Source organism: Strigops habroptila, chromosome 9, assembly GCF_004027225.2.
Source record: "Strigops habroptila isolate Jane chromosome 9, bStrHab1.2.pri, whole genome shotgun sequence".
Taxonomy (NCBI): Eukaryota; Metazoa; Chordata; class Aves; order Psittaciformes; family Psittacidae; genus Strigops; species Strigops habroptila.
The window spans coordinates 27,908,345-27,926,348 of NC_044285.2; the positions used below are offsets into that span (position 1 = coordinate 27,908,345).

Consider the following 18,004-nt stretch of genomic DNA (forward strand, 5'->3'; position numbering starts at 1 on the left):
ATTTTCAAGAAGGGGACAATGGAAGACCCAGGGAACTACAGACCAGTCAGTCTCACCTCTGTGCCTGGCAAAATCTTGGTTTAGTGTGACATGGTTTAGTGTGCGGCACCCCTGCCCATGGCAGGGGGGTTGGAACTAGATGATCTTAAGGTCCTTTCCAGCCCTTACTATTCTATGAATCTATGATATAGAGGAAAAAGAAAATAAATACATCCACCCACAATACAAAGAGCAGTTTCCAAATTCATGTACTTTTCTTTCAAGGACTTCCTCTGACTGGGAGAACAGAGGCAGTCTGACCCCTCAGAAAGAGCTCCACCTGACAGGAGCTCTGTGGTGTCACTGTACATGACCAGTGCACTCCATCTGACATTTAAGGTAAACCAAAACAAGCAGTCATGTTTACTCATCCAATTCTCTGTCTCCCAGAGAAGCCACAGATACCTCTGCATATGTACAGTGTCTTTAACTCCTACATCGCCAAGACACTGGCTGTTCTTACAGATTTCCAGGCCCTGCTCCCTCTGCAGCAAGAGCATCAGCCCATGTTATGCCGGTTGCCATAGCCTCTTGGGTGCGTGTCTTTCCAGTCATCCCAGTTCCGAGCTTTTTGAAGAGCTTCCTCGTCATCCTCCTCCTCTTTTTTCTCCTGCTGCTGCTTCTGCAACTCTTCATCAGTTAGACCTGCTGAAGTCGAGAACAGGAGTGAGTGGCTGTAGGACAGTGGAAGATCCATAGTCGAGCTCTCAAAAGCCAGTCTGGACAAAAAGCAGGAATTGCCGAAAGAGCAGCCAAGCAATCTAGTTATTCTCACAGCCTTATGAAGTCAGCTCTTACTCTTCCTCAGTCAGGGGGTACTTTACACCCTGAACACGTCCCCATTCACCCTCCCCCCTGAGCGACTTCCCAAGTTCTCCATTCCAATCTTTGCTTTGCTGCTCCGTACCTGGTGTCCTCTGAGGTGTGCTCTGACCAGGCACCACTCCTTGCTTTCTGCGCTGGTCGTACCAGTCATCCACAGTCATCACAGGCAGGCTGGGATAACCAGCACCAAACACTCTACAGGAAGAGGTGGACAGTCAAAGGAGGCACTTCACATTGCTACGAACGAGCAGAAACATAGACAACCCTGCACAGAACTCCTCTCTAATCCAATCTGTACTAACAATACAAGGCATGTTACCAAGGAGGGCTTGAGAACATTTTTCTACAGCCTGGCCCTTCAGCAAGGCTTGCCTGTGACCCAGTCATAACAGCATTTAGGGAGTTCACCCTGCTAGTTTAGAGAGGTGAGGATTGTTCTATCCACTTCTATCCACAAATCACTTCTCCAGCCCAAAGGAGTCAGTACAGCTTGCCAAGGAGGCCACAAGAACTGAGTGAGGCACAGCTTGGCTAAACAGATATATGGAAGGCTCAGGGCAAATAATGCCAAAAGCATGACAAGAAATCTGGCTTCTATCCCAGTTTGTGCTTTAGCTGCCATATTCCTCACAAGAATCTCATGGTGCTACGAAACCTTAAGATCTGGATAACCTGTAAAGCTAGGGAAAGCCTTACAGTTGAAAACCATATTACCGTGACTGGTGATTCTCTGGTAGGCATCACATCTTCCCAGCCCCCCAGATCACTTACTTGAATTCACGGAAATATTCCAGAGTTTACATTAGATTAAGAGATCACATTTGCTTTTCACTACTGGGCTCTTTATCTTAAGAGTGAAGAGCAATCCTCTTCTGTCCCACAGAGGCTAGACGGGCAGATAAGCATTGCACCTCCACAGCTTAGCAACCAGCAAGCACAGGGCCTATAAACTAAAGAGTAATATTCCCTAAATATGATCTCCTCTGCCATCCCAACAGGAGGAAATGGCATTAGCCAAGACACTGCAGCATGCTGGTAACAGAAGTCAGAAAAAGTTCAAGAAATGCACGAGATGTTCCCCTCACCCCCTGCCCAGATGCAAAGCCTGAAAGTAACAACTGGTTTTCTGCATTTCAAAGAGTATCTGAGTCTTGACACGAGGACAGAGCACTGCCTCATACTGCCTCTAAATAATCAGAAACCAACATACTCATTCTGCAGAGCGTCCCGGGTGAGAATGAAAGGTTTCAATGGAGGTCTGACTTGCCGAGGAGTACCGTGTGGTGGTGCTGAAGACTGAAGATGCAAACAATAGTCAAAGATAATCATGTAGATGAGAATCCCTTTCTCCACTTTCCACCCCAAACAAGTTATTAAAGGTCTTGTAGAAGAGAAACGCCTCTGCTGTCAGAGCAACATCCCAAGATGGACAATTCAGGCCTTAATCCTGTTTAAATCATGAGCTCCATCTGTGAGCTGCTACAAATCACTTCTCTTTGTGCCTTTGTTACACCCACTCTGATCAAAACGGAAAGCTGACAGAGCTAAACCAGATCAGCTCAGACCAAAGCATGAAATACAGCTTATTCTTCCCAGGGATCAAACACTATACATTCTGAAGCAAGTAGAGCTCATCATTCCTAATGATATCACCCAGGGCACCACAGAGGCGCAGAGTTCTGCACACCAGTAATGAACTGCACAAACCAGCTGTGCCAACCAAGCTGGATTATGGCCTATGTCAACACATCATGATTTTTAATTTCTAGACAGACGTTCTAAGTGAGTAACAAAGCCCAGGACAACTATTCTACACAGGAATTGCAGGTCTATGAGAAGCTTTCATCATTCAGAACGGGAATTTCTTTCTGTAACACCTGAACAGCTTGTACACCAGAAGTGTACGTCTGAAAGAAATCACATGGATCTCTTTTAATTTACAAATATAGTTACTTCTTTAGGGTTAAGGGTCTGGCAGAAGCCAGCAAAGGGGAGAAAAGCCTTTGCATGTAGACTGGTTCAGCTCCGATACTCCGTGCTCTAGCACTTTGCAAACCATGACTGTCTAGAACATGGGGTAGGAGTTGACAGTGACCAATTCAGAAATCAGACACTGCCCATTCAGAGTTAAACCAAATCCCATCTGTTTGTGCTGTGACCAACCTGCAGCTCAAGAGAGATCTCATACCTGTTTCGCTGTACCTCTGCTCCTCAATATGACTATTTCTTGGTCAACACTTTCAATTTCCTCCAGGCTGGTGTTGATCCATTTCTGGGTTTGTAGTATATAAAATTTCCGTATCTGCTCCTCATCTGCTTGCCCGCTGTCCACAGAATTTTTCATAGAGGCCAACCTGTTCTCCAGCTCCTTCTTCTGCTTATATCTGTCTCAAAGAGAAGAGAACTAAATCATTCAATTACCTTTCTATAGCCCAGCCCAGATACAGTGTCCTACTTCTAGAAATTCAATCAAATGTAGTCAGAGAGCCAACTCCTGCCTCAATCCAACTCAAACTTGTGCACCCTATTTAAATGCTCTTCACAGAGGTGCCAGCTGCTGACCAGTGCTCCTCAGGGTCCGCATGTCCCAGACATTCATAAACCTCCTCATGTCTTTGACAAATTTCTTGGTGTAAGGAGGACCTGCTCATTTAACAACTGAGTAAGACTCCTGTACAAATAAAACAGAGACTTACAGGAATGTACCTGTCAGGAGGAAGAGGAGCACTGGCAGCACCAGATGATACCAGCTGTCATTTCCTGATGACCTCTAATGATGCATAAACAAGAGGCAAAACGCCACCGTGGGGATCCATCTCCCCACCTCATCTGATTGACAACAGAAGGTTTTTGACAAATGAAAACTACAGGAATCAGAAGAGTTCCAATCTGCTTAAGAAAGGCTTTGAAATGCACAGCTGTATACCTATGTGCAGCACCAAAATCTTTTCCTCCCATCTATGGTATCACTTCCATCTGTCAACTCAAATTCAGACATTACACAGGATCTTTACTACTCTGTGTAAGAGGTTTAACATGACTTTATATATTTAAAAGTAAAATCGTATACAAAAAGGAAGGCTGTGATGGGTTACTGCTGCAATTTAAGTAGCTTCTGTCTGTAAGAACCAGCTTTAAAAGAGCTTAAATGTAGGGGTGCCTCTGACAATTTGTCTTCTAAAAGTTGAGCAAACCTTGAAAATTAAACCTCCCAGGTACAATTCTGCAAGCCTGGCAATGTTTGTCTCCTAGAGAAAACAGCAAAGGAGCCAGCGAAGGATGAGTTAATAACCTTCTAAAACCAATGCGATAGCTATATCGAGTTGCTTCTACAGGACAGAAAGACTGAGCTTATAATGTAGATTAAAACACTCTTCAATTTCTGTCTGGGGTGTTTTTGTGTGTGCAGGTTGGTTTTTCAAATCTTTCTGACTTTCTGGATTTTTTTGACCTTTTCAGGAATGAAAGGGTGGAACTGCCTACATAAACCACTTCCAGGCTAAATCCTTCAGCTACATTGCCACCTGAAGAACGAACAGTAATAACCAAGGATTAGAAACCAACAGGAGCTGAAAGAACAAGGAGCATACAAGAGTTCTTCTAAAAACCAAACCCATCCGCAAGCGCTCCACAAGGAGCCTGAAAAATACATCCTAACTGGCCCAGCCCATCCTGCTGCAAAGCAAACCAAAGCGATGATACAGCCTGCTCAGGAAAATGTTTTTCATGCAGGCCATGTGTTCTACTGAAAACAAATATAACTGCAAGGTGCCTCACGCTGATCAAGTACTAACCTGCTTGTGACAGAACTCACAATGCAGGCACCTCCCTTTTGTCTTCCAGTGGACGGAGTCACGGTACATGCAAGCACCAGCCCACAGCAAGAGGGGACTTCACATGTAACCAAAGCCCTACCTGCAGCGCCAGCAAAGCTCGCTTGGGAGGAGATACTCAGCTCTGAAAAGGCTTTGCTGCGCTGATCCCAAAGGTCCTGACGTGTTCTAGTATCCCAAACCCACCTCAGTTAGGTTAATATCTAGAATATAAATCATATTTTTGTATCCATGCAATTTAAACAGCTCTTCAGCCCAGCCTGGGCCTTGCAGTGCTACCACAATACGCAACAACTTTCAAAATTCCCAGCTAAAGCATAACAAAGAGACATCAACCACCTCTTTTTTAAAGGTGTAATAAGCCCATGGGTAGGTAACTTCCAACATGGGTGGGTTTATGCTCTTAGCAGCAATTAAAGCACTAGCCGAAAGAGCTTTCATGCAGTTCTTCAAAGACCAGAAACCAAACGTATAAACGCGCCTCCCCAGTCATTAAATAATATGTGGTGCGTATCTTAAAATGAATGTTTCACAATCAAGTGTATTCCGGTATCAAGGAAAGCACTTCTTTCCTGGCAGTCCTTGTCTGTACAACCCTGCACTGCCCGAGGCTCTCCCCTTCTCCTAAACTGATTCCCAGAAGCCTTTAAACGCCACAAAACAAGAACCTACCTCTCAATTTTGGCTTGCCTGCTCGACGCCATGGCCACCAGTTTGGCCTGGGCAGCAGCAGGGCTCCTCCGCGGCGGGCTCCCGGCACCCTCCTCTGCCGGGGGGCTGGTGGCGGGGGGCAGGTGGAAGCTGCCCAGCCCGTAGCTCTTGCAGAGCTTGAGGAAGCTCCAGAAGTGGGCCCGAGCGGTCTCCAAGTGCTCCAGCCTCTTGCTCAGGTCCACCTGCTTCAGCGTCATGGCCCCCAGCAAGGCGGGCAGCAGCAGGTACTTCAGATCGGCCGAGGCGATCTCCTCCAGATCCTCGTTCTCGCTGCAAGGGCAGAGACGAGCCTCACGATCTCGTTCCCTCTCCACCCGGGCCTGGCCAAGCCCAGAAGGATGGAGTATCCTCGCCCGGCCTCGCTGGGTGCTCCCGGGGCCAGCCCCATCCCTCCCCTCCGCTCACCTGAACAGGTCCAGCTGCGCCACCATGGAGTTCGCCCGCTGCAGGACGTCCAGCCCCTGCCGCACCTTCTCCTGCACGGCCAGGGCCCCCGAGGACGGCGCGGTGCCGGTCTCCAGCTCCTCCCAGAGCTGCCAGCCCGCCGCCAGCAGCTCAGCCAGCCGCTGCCCCTCCTCAGCACCCTCCGCCATGTTGGGCCGGGAACGGGCTACGGAAGAACCGCTTCCGGCGGCTACGAGCGGCCCCGCCCCGCCCGCCATCTTGTGAGGGTAGAGCGAAGGTGCCGCCATCTTGTGAGGGTAGAGCGAAGGTGCCGCCATCTTGTGAGGGTAGAGCGAAGGTGCCGCCATCTTGTGAGGGTAGAGCGAAGGTGCCGCCATCTTGGTGAGGGCACAGCGATGGTGCCGCCATCTTGGTAGCTGCGGCTCAGCTGCGCCCGGGGTCCCCAAGTCTGTCCTGCTGGCTTAGCTCCTTCTTACAATAGCTCCGACATTTAAAAGGGAATAAGGCAGGCAAAGGTTAAAGCTGGGGTTTTAGGAACTGATAAGCAAATAAAGATAAACTGACAGAGGGGAGAATTAGCTTAGACGCTAGGAAGAAGCCCTTCCCTGTGAGGGTGCTGAGGCGCTGGCACAGGGTGCCCAGAGAAGCTGTGGCTGCCCCATCCCTGGCAGTGTTCAAGGCCAGGCTGGACACAGGGGCTTGGAGCCACCTGCTCTAGTGGAAGGTGTCCCTGCCCGTGGCAGGGGGTTGGAACTGGGTGAGCTTTAAGGTCCCTTCCAACACAGACCAGTCGGTGATTGATTCCATGATATTGGTCCCTTAGAAACACAGGAATTTGACCTAGATGTGAGAAACGTAATAGTAATTCAGGGCTGGCTGGAAGCACTCAGCCTCCAGGAATGAGTGAGTTGACATTGTTTTCGTCATCCCTACTGAGGGAGCTCAATAAAAAGTCACTCATAAGAACGAGGAGAGCTGTGGGTTTGGGTGCCCGCTCAGTGCGCCCTGAGTAACCCCCAGTGCTGTCACTCTCCTGTCCCTGGTAGTGGGAGCTATGTCAAGAGTTGACTGTCATTCTGTATTAGTTAAAAGCTACAGTAAAACAATCACATCATCACCCCCTGAAACCACAAAGATTCAACATTTCAGCAGCACTTGTAAGGATCAGAGCAAAAGAGACTCCTAGAGTGAACTGCTCCAAAGTGTTAGCCTTACTGTTACTCAGAGGCTCTCTGAGCACTTCACAGATCACCCTCCCGTAGGATATCTATGTTTAATTGTTAGCAAACATCTCCTTAGGGTGTTCTCCTCAGAGACCTCCACCTCTCAGAGGGGCTCATGGGCTTGCTTTCCAACTAATTGTAAAGGGGCTGACGACGGGGCGGTGTAGCTCAGCTGCCCCCTCCTGCCCTCAAAACTGGGGGTGGCGGGAGAGGAGGTGGTTTTGACCCAGATTGTCAGAGGCAGCACAGGACAGGCCTTGAGCAGCACATTACCCCGACTCACCAGGGAAGCCAGACCAAGAGAATAGGAAATCCGTGTGAGAACTGGTTTCCTTTGAGTTGCAGAAGGCTTTGCCTCTAAGACCCAAGTGGGTTAGCAGGCTGGAAGCTCCCAAATCTCCTTGCGAAGAGTTAATCAGCCCGCTGTTTCTATCTGCTGTCCCAACTGTTCAAGAATAGGTTTCATTTATACTTTGGGAGCATGAAATCAGTAAGGGTTAGTGACCAGATTTACTTGGAGCCTGCTCTTCATGTCCAGCATAGCAAACTGCACATACCCGGCTGTGGTGTTCTCCTCCTGCCTGAGGTGCACCTGGCAGGACATGGGTTTTTGAGCTGCCCTTTCTAATTACAGAGTTAATGTTCTCAACACAAGGGAAAAATAAATTGTTCTTTGGAAGGCATAATTACCCAGCAAGTGCCTATTCACACCACAGTGAGCCTCAAGCTGGAGACTACAGGAATAGTAGCTGTGATTAGTCCCACTGCATGTGGAAAGGGGGAGTTCCCAAGGTGTCGGCAAGCTGGTATCAGCCTCTCCCGCTCCCCAGGTCTGCTGGATGTCTCAGTGTGGTAGGTGGGAGATTCTCACCTACAGTGGTGATGGGTTTGGCATAGGGAAGGAGACCCCGGGACTGGATGGAGGTGAGGCCCTGGCCGTAGAAGACACAGGGAGCGAAGCCCATCATCTTTTGGAAGCGCTGCTGGATGCTCCTCATCCAGCTTTCCTCCTCAAAGACCACCTGGCGAAAGAGGTCATTCTCCCCAAAGGAGAAGGAGGGGACGAGGTGGGCCCTGTGGAGGGGACATGGTGAGTGGTGATGGGGTGCCAGGACCCCCAGACTCCCACAGTGGCGGTGCCCCTGACCCACCCGTGCTGCAGGGCCAAGCGGACGAAGCCCTTACGGTTCTTCAGGATGAGTGTGGTGACGCCGGGACGGCAGGAGAGCGACTCGGCCACGCCACCGATGACGACGGCCACCGCGTTGCCGGTGCCGTTCTTGGACAGCAGGTACCCGATGGCGCGGCGGGTCACCGGGCACAGCCCTGCAGCGGAACGGACCACTGGTGCTGTGGGACTGCCAGCCCCTGCAGTGCTCGGGGACCCTCTGAGGGACCCGCCAGGGACCCTGCGTGGTGGGACCATGCAAGGGACAGCGCAAGGGACAGTGCAAGAGCTCCCCCTGCTGCGGCAGAGCTCCCAGAGTGGTGGGGTCCCGAGGAGCAGGCAGGGTGCAGGCAGAGCACTGCCCCTGCTCCTGGGGAGCACAGAGGCCATCAGACCCGGGTTTCCCACAGATGCGACGGGGGAACCCCCCAGGGCTCCCTGCCCATATCCTGGATATCCCGCTGAGGGCCAGGGTGCTGCGAGCAGGGTGCGCAAGGCGGCCTGGATGCTGGCGCAGCTGCCTGTGGGGAGGGACACGGCACCCAGCCCAGAGCAGCACAGGCTGGACCAAAGCTGCCCTGCTGGGCTGGCAGGGGGTGAACCCAGAGGTACCCGTGGCTGCCAGGGATTTGGGGTGCAGTGGTGAGGCGGGAGGTGGGATGGAAAGGATGAAACAGTTGGGTGAAGAGGGATGGGATGGGGGATGCTCATCGCCAGAGAGCTCTGGACCATGCCGGCTGCTCTCAGAACAGCCTTGTGCCAGGCAGGGGGCAGGCTGGGCACCCCTGGGCTCAAACATGTCCATGAGCTTGGGTGCAGCACCAGAGCAGAGTGCAGCGGCACATCCCACACCGTGCCCAGCTCCCCAGAGGCCAGGACCTTTCCTGTGCCCTCCTGTGTTCAGGCCCACAGAGAATTCGTGTCTTTCCCAGCTGCTGCAGCAGGGAGGCGTGAGGCAGTGTCCAACCCCAGCAAGTGCCAAGGACTGAGGCCATGCGCTGAGCAGGGTGGCCGAGGCTGGCTGTCCCCACAGCTGAACCCATGGAGCCTTGCCTCCAGCGAGGGACAGTCCAGCAGCCGCAGCCACTCCGTGCCTCCCACCACCCCCTGCCCTCCAGCCGACCTTGGTGAACCATTAACTGCCCCAGGCCAGGAGCCAGGATCCAAACTCCACGCACAGCCCCATCCCTCCTCCCCAAAACCAGCCAAGGTGCCTGTTCTGCCCACGCAGTGCTCTTGGCCAAAGGTCCGCTGTGTCTGAGACCACCCGGCACAGCCACTGCTGCGTCTGCAAGCAAGCTACCTCTTGTGTCACACGAGCCTTGTTTTCTTGGGAAAACAACCCAAAATCAGCATGTTGGCTGAGATAGGAGCAGACTTGTTTTCCAGTTCCTTCTTCTGCTTATATGTCTCAAAGAGAATTGACCAATTCAGAAATCAGACACTGCCCATTCAGAGTTTAAACAAATCCCATCTGTTTGTGCTGTGATCGACCTGCAGCTCAAGAGAGATCTCATACCTGTTTCGCTGTACCTCTGCTCCTCAATATGACTATATCTTGGTCAACACTTTCAATTTCTTCCAGGCTGGTGTTCATCCATTTCTGGGTTTGTAGTATATAAAATTTCTGTATCTGCTACTCATCTGCTTGCCCGCTGTCCACAGAATTTTTCATAGAGGCCAACCTGTTCTCCAGGTCCTTCTTCTGCTTATATCTGTCTCAAAGAGAAGAGAACTAAATCAAGAGAACTAATAAAGAGAACTAAACTGCCTTTCTATAGCCCAGCCCAGATACAGTGTTTTCTAAAACAAACAATTTCCTATTTGTATAAGTTCCATCAAATGTAGTCAGAGAGCCAACTCCTGCTTCAATCCAGCTCAAACTTGTGCACCCTGTTTAAATGCTCTTCACAGAGGTGCCAGCTGCTGACCAGTGCTCCTCAGGGTCCGCATGTCCCAGACGTTCATAAGCCTCCTCATGTCTTTGACAAATTTCTTGGTGTAAGGAGGACCTGCTCATTTAACAACTGAGTAAGACTCCTGTACAAATAAAACAGAGACTTACAGGAATGTACCCGTTAGGAGGAAGAGGAGCACTGGCAGCACCAGATGATACCAGCTGTCATTTCCTGATGACCTCTAATGATGCATAAACAAGAGGCAAAATGCCACCGTGGGGATCCATCTCCCCACCTCATCTGATTGACAACAGAAGGTTTTTGACAAATGAAAACTACAGGAATCAGAAGAGTTCCACTCTGCTTAAGAAAGGCTTTGAAAATGCACAGTGTGACAAACGAAATAACATTCTGCTTCAGCCATGGAGTTGTGTAAGAAGGGGGTGGTTGTTCCCTCTTGCGGGGAATCGTTGCTTGGGTAAGAGGTAAGAAGTTGCTTGTGGTGGTTGTTTTGTGAGAAGAGAAGGTGGGGGAGTTGTTGCTGTTGGTTTGGCGTGGTAGGTGGTCAGGAAGAGTGTAAGTCCCCAGCACCCGGCCAAAGGGAAGGAGGAGGGAGACACCCACCGCTTGTGAGAGAGTATAAGAAGTTCGTCTATTTTGAAAGGAGTGTGCCACCCCGGTGTGACACACCTGACTCAGCTGACTCCTTTTTATTAATAAATAGTTTTGCTTCGATGACTTTGTCCTTTTTCAATCATATCAACAAGTGAGCTTTGTTTCTCACAACAGTTATATAACTACATGCAGCACCAAAATCTTTTCCTCCCATCTACGCCATCACTTCCATCTGTCAACTCAAATTCAGGCGTTACATAGGATCTTTACTACTATGTATAAGTATCAGCACTTCAAGACATTGCCCTTAAAATACCTGATCTACTTCACATAAAAATGTCCCCAACACTTCAGTCTGCAGGCTCAGGAACAGCGGGATGTGCCTGCGGAAAGGTCAGGGAGCACCCAGCTGTGCACACAGACCTCCCTGCCGAGGTGAACGCATCCGACATTGCCCATCTTGCATCCCCAACAGCTCTGGTTGCTAGAAACCAGCTTTAGAGATTTGCTCTGGAAGAGCCTGGGATGAAGAGCGAGGGATTTTCACAGCAAGAACTAGGCAGCAAAGAGATTTTATTTTGCTTATTTTTTTCTTTTATATATTTTTGTATATATATTATTTTGCCGAGGTATCTCCAGAAACGAGCCTTCAACACCAGAGCGAGGGGAAACACCGCGTGCAGGAGTCTCCGTTCTGAGCGGCGAGAGCCCCCGAGGCAGCCTGGAGCCCCCGCCAGGCCTGGCGCAGGAGCCGCAGCCCCGCTGGGGCGGGCAGCCCGTGTGGGTGAAACCCGCCCCAGAGGCGCGGCGGGCAGGGCGGGCAGCCCGGGCGCGGCGGGCAGGGCGGGCAGGGGCATGGGAAGCGCCCGCCCCAGGGCCCGCTCTGGGAGCTCTGCTCTGGCTGCCCCGCCGGTGGCAGCGGCGGCACCAGACAGAGCCGGTGGGAGGGGAGGCTGCGGCGCAGAGCTCGCGGTGCAGAAAGTGCCTCGACTGGTCCCTTGAGGCGAGGGTGCACAATGGCGAGGGCTGCACTCGGTGCCCTGGTGGAGGCCTTCCTGCAGCAGGGGCTGAGCTGCGGGACACTGCCAGTAGTCTAAAGATGTCAGGGAAGCTGAGGGGGAGCTAGACTGACTGTTCCAGCCCAAACTGTGCAGGGCCACAAGCATCCGCTATAGTGCATACAGAAAAAGAAGATGTTAATCCAGGAACCTGGGAGCTAGAAATAAAAAAAACCAAAAAAACCAAACACCCCCCCCAAAAAAAAAACCAAAAACCACCAACAAAAAACAAAAACCAAAAACCCAAACCCCAACAAAAAAAAGGAGGAAGAGGACAATTAAAAGCAAGGGGCTTCCTTCAAACTCCAACGTCCCCATGCAGAACCGCTTCGTGGTTCTGCAGGGGCCTAACGAGGAAATGCCCACCGCACCAAATGAACAACCAGCTGATGCACCAGTAAAGAGGATAACTGCTAGTGCCTCCAGGAAAAATCAGCAGGTCATAGTAGTAGGTGACACTACTTTGAAGGGCACAGACATACCCATCTGTCGGCCTGACCCAGTCTTGAGGGAGGTGTGTTGCCTACCAGGGGCTCGGGTCAGGGATGTTCCTGAGAGGCTGCCTTGTCTTGTAGGTCCCACTGACCATTACCCACTTCTCATGGCCCATGTGAGTGCCAGTGATACTGACAGCAGTAGCCTGGGAATCATTAAAAGGAGTACAGAGCCCTGGGAAAGGCAGTTAGGGGCTCTGGGGCTCAGACAGTTTTGTCATCAATCCTCCAGGTCAAAGGGGAGGACCTTGAAAAGGCCAGGAGGATTTGGCAGGTTAATAAATGGTTAGAACGATGGTGCCATAGTCAGGGGTTTGGTTATTTAGAACATGGGACTCAGTTTGGGAGGCCAGGTCTACTGGAGGTTGGTGGGTCTGGCCTGACAAGGGGAAGAGCTGCTTTGGTAGGAGACTTGCCAGTCTGGTCAAGGCAGCTTTAAACTAGATGTGTGTGTGGGGGGGGCATCGATCCATCCCAACACTCCCAGTCAGTTGTCAGCACCTGTAATAAATGCTTGGAGCGATGCAGAGCTATTTCAGCTGCTCCTGCCAAAGAGTCGGTTTCATTTGGAGCTCAGCTTAGATGCCTCTATACAAACACCTGTAGTACTGGGAATAAACAAGAGGAATTAAGAGATGTGCACACAGCTGCAGGGGTATGGTGTTATTGGCATCACAGAAACATGGTGGGATGGCTCCTATGATTGGAGTGTTGGAGTGGAAGGTTATGGGCTCTTTGGGAAAGGCAGGCCAGGCACACAGGGAGGGGGAGTAGCTGTTTATGTCAGTGATAGGCTGGAGAGTATGGAACTGTCTGGGGGCAGGTGATGAGTCAACACAGAGCTTGTGGGTCAGGGTCAAAGGGAGAATAGTGATGGGGGACATTACTGTGGGGACTGTTACAGACTGCCTGATCAGGAGAGCTCTCTGGATGAAGCACTCTACAGACAGATAGGAGCAGCCTCACGCTCGCAGGCCCTTGTCCTCATGGGGGACTTCAACCATCCAGGTATCTGTTGGAGGGATGGTATGGCCCGGCAGAAGCAATCCAGGAGGTTCCTTGATTGTGTGGATGACAACTTCCTTTTGCAAGTAACAGAAGAGCCGACAAGGAGAGGTGCCATGCTGGACCTCGTGCTCACCAACAGGGAGGGGCTGGTTGGGAATGTGACGCTCCAGGGCAGCCTTGGCTGTAGCGATCATGAGATTGTGTTCGAGATCCTGAGGACAGTGAGGGTTAGTGACCAGATTTACTTGGAGCCTGCTCTTCATGTCCAGCATAGCAAACTGCACATACCCGGCTGTGGTGTTCTCCTCCTGCCTGAGGTGCACCTGGCAGGACATGGGTTTTTGAGCTGCCCTTTCTAATTACAGAGTTAATGTTCTCAACACAAGGGAAAAATAAATTGTTCTTTGGAAGGCATAATTACCCAGCAAGTGCCTATTCACACCACAATGAGCCTCAAGCTGGAGACTACAGGAATAGTAGCTGTGATTAGTCCCACTGCATGTGGAAAGGGGGAGTTCCCAAGGAGTTGGCAAGCTGGGATCAGCCTCTCCAGCTCCGCAGGTCTGCTGGATGTCTCGGTGAGGTAGGTTTTGGGCATGAAGTCAATGTCTCGGGATCAGCGTTACCTTCTGGACAGTGCTTATGCTTCTGTCTCCAGGTATGAAATGTGCCTATGTGCTTTCCATTATACAGGTAGTGAAACCTACCACCATGATGTATTGCATTTGATGCACATGTGTAGAACATCTGGCCATGCACATCCGGAAGGCCTGTCTGGTGCTTCTCAAGAGTTCCAGCATGTTAGATGTACATCAGTCTTCCTGAAAGGTGTTAGAGCTCCTGCATGTTGTCCTACAGCACACAAGTGCTACTCCAGCCAGACTGAAGCATGCCTAGAAATGCCTTACTCCACCACACAGCACGTGGACAGTGGTCACAGCTGACATATATGCAAGATGATAAAGTCCTTAAAATCTGTAGGGCCCCAGCTCCAGGCGAATGGGAGGATGCTTCTGGGAAAGCCCACTTGGATGGCAGATCCAGGGTGGCTCATGGTCCCATGTCAGTTTCTTTCCTGGAGAGGAGACTGTTCTGCCCCTCCTGCCCTGCTTTAACTCACCTTCTGATGGACCTTGCAGGCAGCGTCTCCAGGAGTGCACAAAGGGAAGATGCTACTACTGAGTGATTCAGCAAGGTGGCCACGGCACCTTGGCACCGTGGGATTCCTCCACTCTGATCGAGCAACTTGCTGAAATACAGGGTTCAGAGGTGGAAGGCATGCCAGCCTGGCCAGCTTAGGAGAAGGGATGGAGGTCTGCTTCCTACACAGCCATTGTTGCAACTGTCCTTCAAACTATGCCCAAAGGCCCTCAATCAGCAGCATAGTTCCCCTTCTGGTCTTATGGCTGTTACTCACCTGTGTTGATTTGTCCCTGTCCCTCAGCTGAAGATCCCTATAAGGACAATCCCTATTATTATTTGTCATCCTTGGGGCATCATGATGTTGCTGAACACCCCAGAGATAAAGGAGAACAGAGATGCAAGGGGTTTTCCTTACATATAAACATTTACTCATGTTTGTGTCTTGTGTAAGTGTAGGCACCAAGCATATCAAAGGTCAAAGCAACATCCTCCATATATTTACAGCAGTACAGATGCTGATCAAGAGCTGAGCCCTCAGGCAGTAGCCCCATCTCACGCCTCCTCCTTGTTTTGGCTCAGCTTCCTTTGTGAAGGGCCCAGGCAAAAAGCAGGTGGAGGTCCTGACCCATGGTCTGGTCCGAGCTGCAATCCAAGGTGGTGGGGAAGAAATATCACACAGAACAGTTCTTGGACACAGTGTCATTCCTCGTCCAAAATGCTTACTTGATTACCAGCAGTTTGCTGCCCTTGCTTAGATTATCCTCCTGGAATAAGTTATGCAGCATCCCTCAATGATTGAAGAAATAAAAGGGCGGGGGGGGGGGGGGGGGGGAGAGAAAACAGCAGCAAACTTTGCTCTTTAGCAGCAGAGTCAAGAGAGTCCATGAAAATCACTCACCTTTCTCCAGACTTCATTGTCTGCACAAGCGTAACCAGCAGGGAATGATCACATTCATACCAGCGTTACTCCTTTCAAACCCAAATTAGAAGCAATAGCTGAGAGGAGTCTTTTCAGAGCAAACCCGTTGCTTGGTTCTCACCATATTTCATATACAGGGATGGTTTTCTTATATGCACAAGCCATTTCAGGGGCATCTCTCCCATGTCAGCTCACTGCGACAGCGAGAGACTTCTGCCATGGCCATGGAGACTCTGGGGAGTCTCATTTCCAGAGAGACAGAGAAACAAAAAGCCACGAGACGTTGGGAAAAATGGCTAATGACAGGAAAGTCAAAGAGGTAGGTGCGTCACATTAGCAGTGGGGCCTGTGAGGGCTGGTGAAGGAGGGGGTAATGACAGCAGCCTTCCACAGTCTGGAGAGGTCTGATTGTGAAAGCAGGGCAAAAGCAGCATGCGAGAAAGTGTCTGAAGGGCTGCAAAGCCACAACTGTTACAGAGATGCTCTCGGTTTCAGGGACACTGCTACTGTCCTTGCCCAGGTTTATTTGGATCCTGAAGGGCTATCTGCCAGAACTGGAGATGTTTGGGGTGGAAGCAAAGGTGCAGAAGGTTGGAGAAAAGCCGCCTTGCACCAATTTCTCTGGCATAGTGTTGCACTGACTGGTGCTGGAGGGGTGATATCAGGGACCAGGTTTTCCCATCTTGCTACCTCAGAGGGTGCTTGTGCTAGCCCAGGCTGGGGGAAGGACTCCATGCTCCCCTGGTACCTTCCTGCTGCCTTTTCTGTCCAAGCAGGGTTAGAGGGAGAAAATGCATCCAGTCAGATGGATCCCCTAAACCTCTGGGGCCAAACGCAGGGCTTGTTCCCTCCGGATCCATTGTCTAATGCCAACTCCTTGCCCTGGCTCTGGGTCCCTGGGAGGCTCTTCCAGCTCAGCATATCTCACAGTCCTGCAAAATCCAGGTGTGGGCCCAGATTACACCACCTCCCACTCAGAGCATTGTCACTTAACTGTCACCTCCCCACCATCGTCCTTCCTGCCAGCCTGACCCTTTGCACCCTCCGACTAATCACAGCACTTTCCGATTTCCCGCAGGACACAAAGAGATCCCAAGGTCCTTGCTGCTGATTGACCCCTCCAGTCCTTTCCCAGCTCTTCCCTGTTGGGCTTGCAGCAGAGATGCAAGAGGCAAGAGGAGGAGAGGACTCTGCATATTCAGCACTTGACCCTGCCTTTTCCCAGGCAGAAACTCAAATGGGACCTCTCTAGGAGGGGATCACATTTCCCCAGGGCATTCCTAGCTATTGTGCCTCCTCTCCTCTACCCCAGGCTATGTGTGTTTGTAGTTACCAAATGCAAATCACATTTCCCACCCTCCTGGCTGAATCTCTCACTCCACAAGATCCTTCCCCTGTTTTTTTCTCACCAGCTAGTTTTGCAATGCTCTGTGGAGTTCACAGCCCCTCCCGGTTTCACTTCCCTCTGATCTGGGATGCATAGCAAGGTGGCTATAAGGAAGGTACTTAAGCAATCCTCCTCATTAAGTACCTGCATCACCTCTCCTGGACACAGGAACTGCAGCTGTTTTGCAGCTTGGCAGCTGAAGACTCTCTTTTCTGAGGAATGCTGGTGACTAACCCCTAATTGCATTTTAAAAGGAAAAGCTCAAGATAGCTTTTTGGCCTTGGGCAGCTGTGATGGAAGCCTTGCAGCTGTGGCTTTACTGTCACTTTGGAAAGGCTAGATGTCAGCAGCCAGCTCAAGTCAACGGCACATTAACAACTGATAATGATAGTTAACTCACTTGGTTCATAGGCTTCACCTCTGAGCATTTCAACTTCCACCTCCCTGGCTTGTCTCAAGCCACCTTTGATTCTTGACTCTTATTCACTGTTAATACAGAAACCTGGAGCACATTAAGTGAAGAAGACAATGAAATGGAGGTTTACAATAAAAGCTCATGAATTGATTCCGTGACCCAGCAGAGGCTATTAAAAATGATTGAATGAATATGGAAATGAGTAATCCTACAGCTGGACTTGGGGCTGAACGTGGCCAACTCCATTCAGTGCAAACCACAAACAAGCCAAGGCGCACGCAGACAAACCAAAGCTGCCAGACTCTCAAGGTCATGGCGTGAGCTGCAGGAAGTTGCTCTTGGATTTCTGTCTCATTTACCTGGCCTTGTGCTGTGGGTTCTCCTTAGCACCTGTGTGTTTAGACTCATCCTTTCTCTCCAAAGACTGCTTGAGCAGGAATCTCTTATCCCATGCAAGTGCTTGGCCACATTCTGCACTACGGGAAATGGGGGCTGTCAGAGCCCCCATCCCTGGCTCCTAACTCCTTGCTGTTCACACATGTACGCTTGGCTAGTCCAGACCACATTCACAAGGATCTTAAAACCATCCTGGACTGCCTCAGTTTCCAGCCACCAGTGCTAAATCCCTTCTTGGGATTCCAGCTGTATTCCTTGCTGGCTAGTCAGAGACCTGAGGAAGTGGGTGACAGAAACCTTCCAGCAGGTTTTCCGTATATGTACAGTAGCTGAGGCTGACAAATACCTGTAATTAAGTCAAACTCGGGCCAATGAGCAGCCGAAAGGGTTAAAAGTGAATTGGTCCCCTGCTGCATGTAAGGGCATGAACACAGGGCTTTATGCTCTCCTGATAGCATTGCTTCCTC

At 50.7% G+C, this 18,004-nt stretch overlaps 1 protein-coding gene and 1 long non-coding RNA gene across 6 annotated transcripts; both read right to left on the minus strand.

Annotated features, from left to right (window-relative positions):
- Positions 1 to 231: 231 nt before the first annotated feature.
- On the minus strand, positions 232 to 6,205 carry IGBP1 (immunoglobulin binding protein 1). Of its 5 annotated transcripts, none has more exons than XM_030497487.1 (6): positions 5,814 to 6,205; positions 5,370 to 5,678; positions 3,053 to 3,248; positions 2,075 to 2,160; positions 947 to 1,059; positions 232 to 684 (listed from the first exon to the last, which is right to left on the minus strand). In XM_030497487.1, exons 1-6 carry the CDS (start codon positions 6,188 to 6,190, stop codon positions 539 to 541), a joined length of 1,227 nt encoding a protein of 408 aa, XP_030353347.1. In that variant the 5' UTR covers positions 6,191 to 6,205; the 3' UTR covers positions 232 to 538. The 5 variants fall into 5 exon arrangements, with proteins under 5 accessions (XP_030353347.1, XP_030353349.1, XP_030353351.1 ...); XM_030497489.1 differs by having other exon boundaries at positions 232 to 687; positions 5,814 to 6,016; XM_030497491.1 differs by having other exon boundaries at positions 233 to 687; positions 959 to 1,059; positions 5,814 to 6,016.
- A 3,655-nt stretch (positions 6,206 to 9,860) lies between these two features.
- Positions 9,861 to 10,483, minus strand: LOC115612777. Its single transcript, XR_003993148.1, has 2 exons — positions 10,097 to 10,483; positions 9,861 to 9,919 (listed from the first exon to the last, which is right to left on the minus strand). It is a non-coding gene; the product is annotated as an uncharacterized LOC115612777 (long non-coding RNA).
- Positions 10,484 to 18,004: the final 7,521 nt, after the last annotated feature.

Excerpts from the sequence above, each read along its gene's own strand:
- IGBP1 (XM_030497487.1), bottom strand. The coding sequence starts at position 6,190 with ATGGCGGCACCTTCGCTCTACCCTCACAAGATGGCGGCACCTTCGCTC. Across the intron at positions 3,249-5,369 it reads AGGCAAGCCAAAATTGAGAG|ATATAAGCAGAAGAAGGAGC; the intron begins GTAGGTTCTTGT and ends TCTTTGAGACAG. Across the intron at positions 685-946 it reads CACACCTCAGAGGACACCAG|GTCTAACTGATGAAGAGTTG; the intron begins GTACGGAGCAGC and ends CGACTTCAGCAG.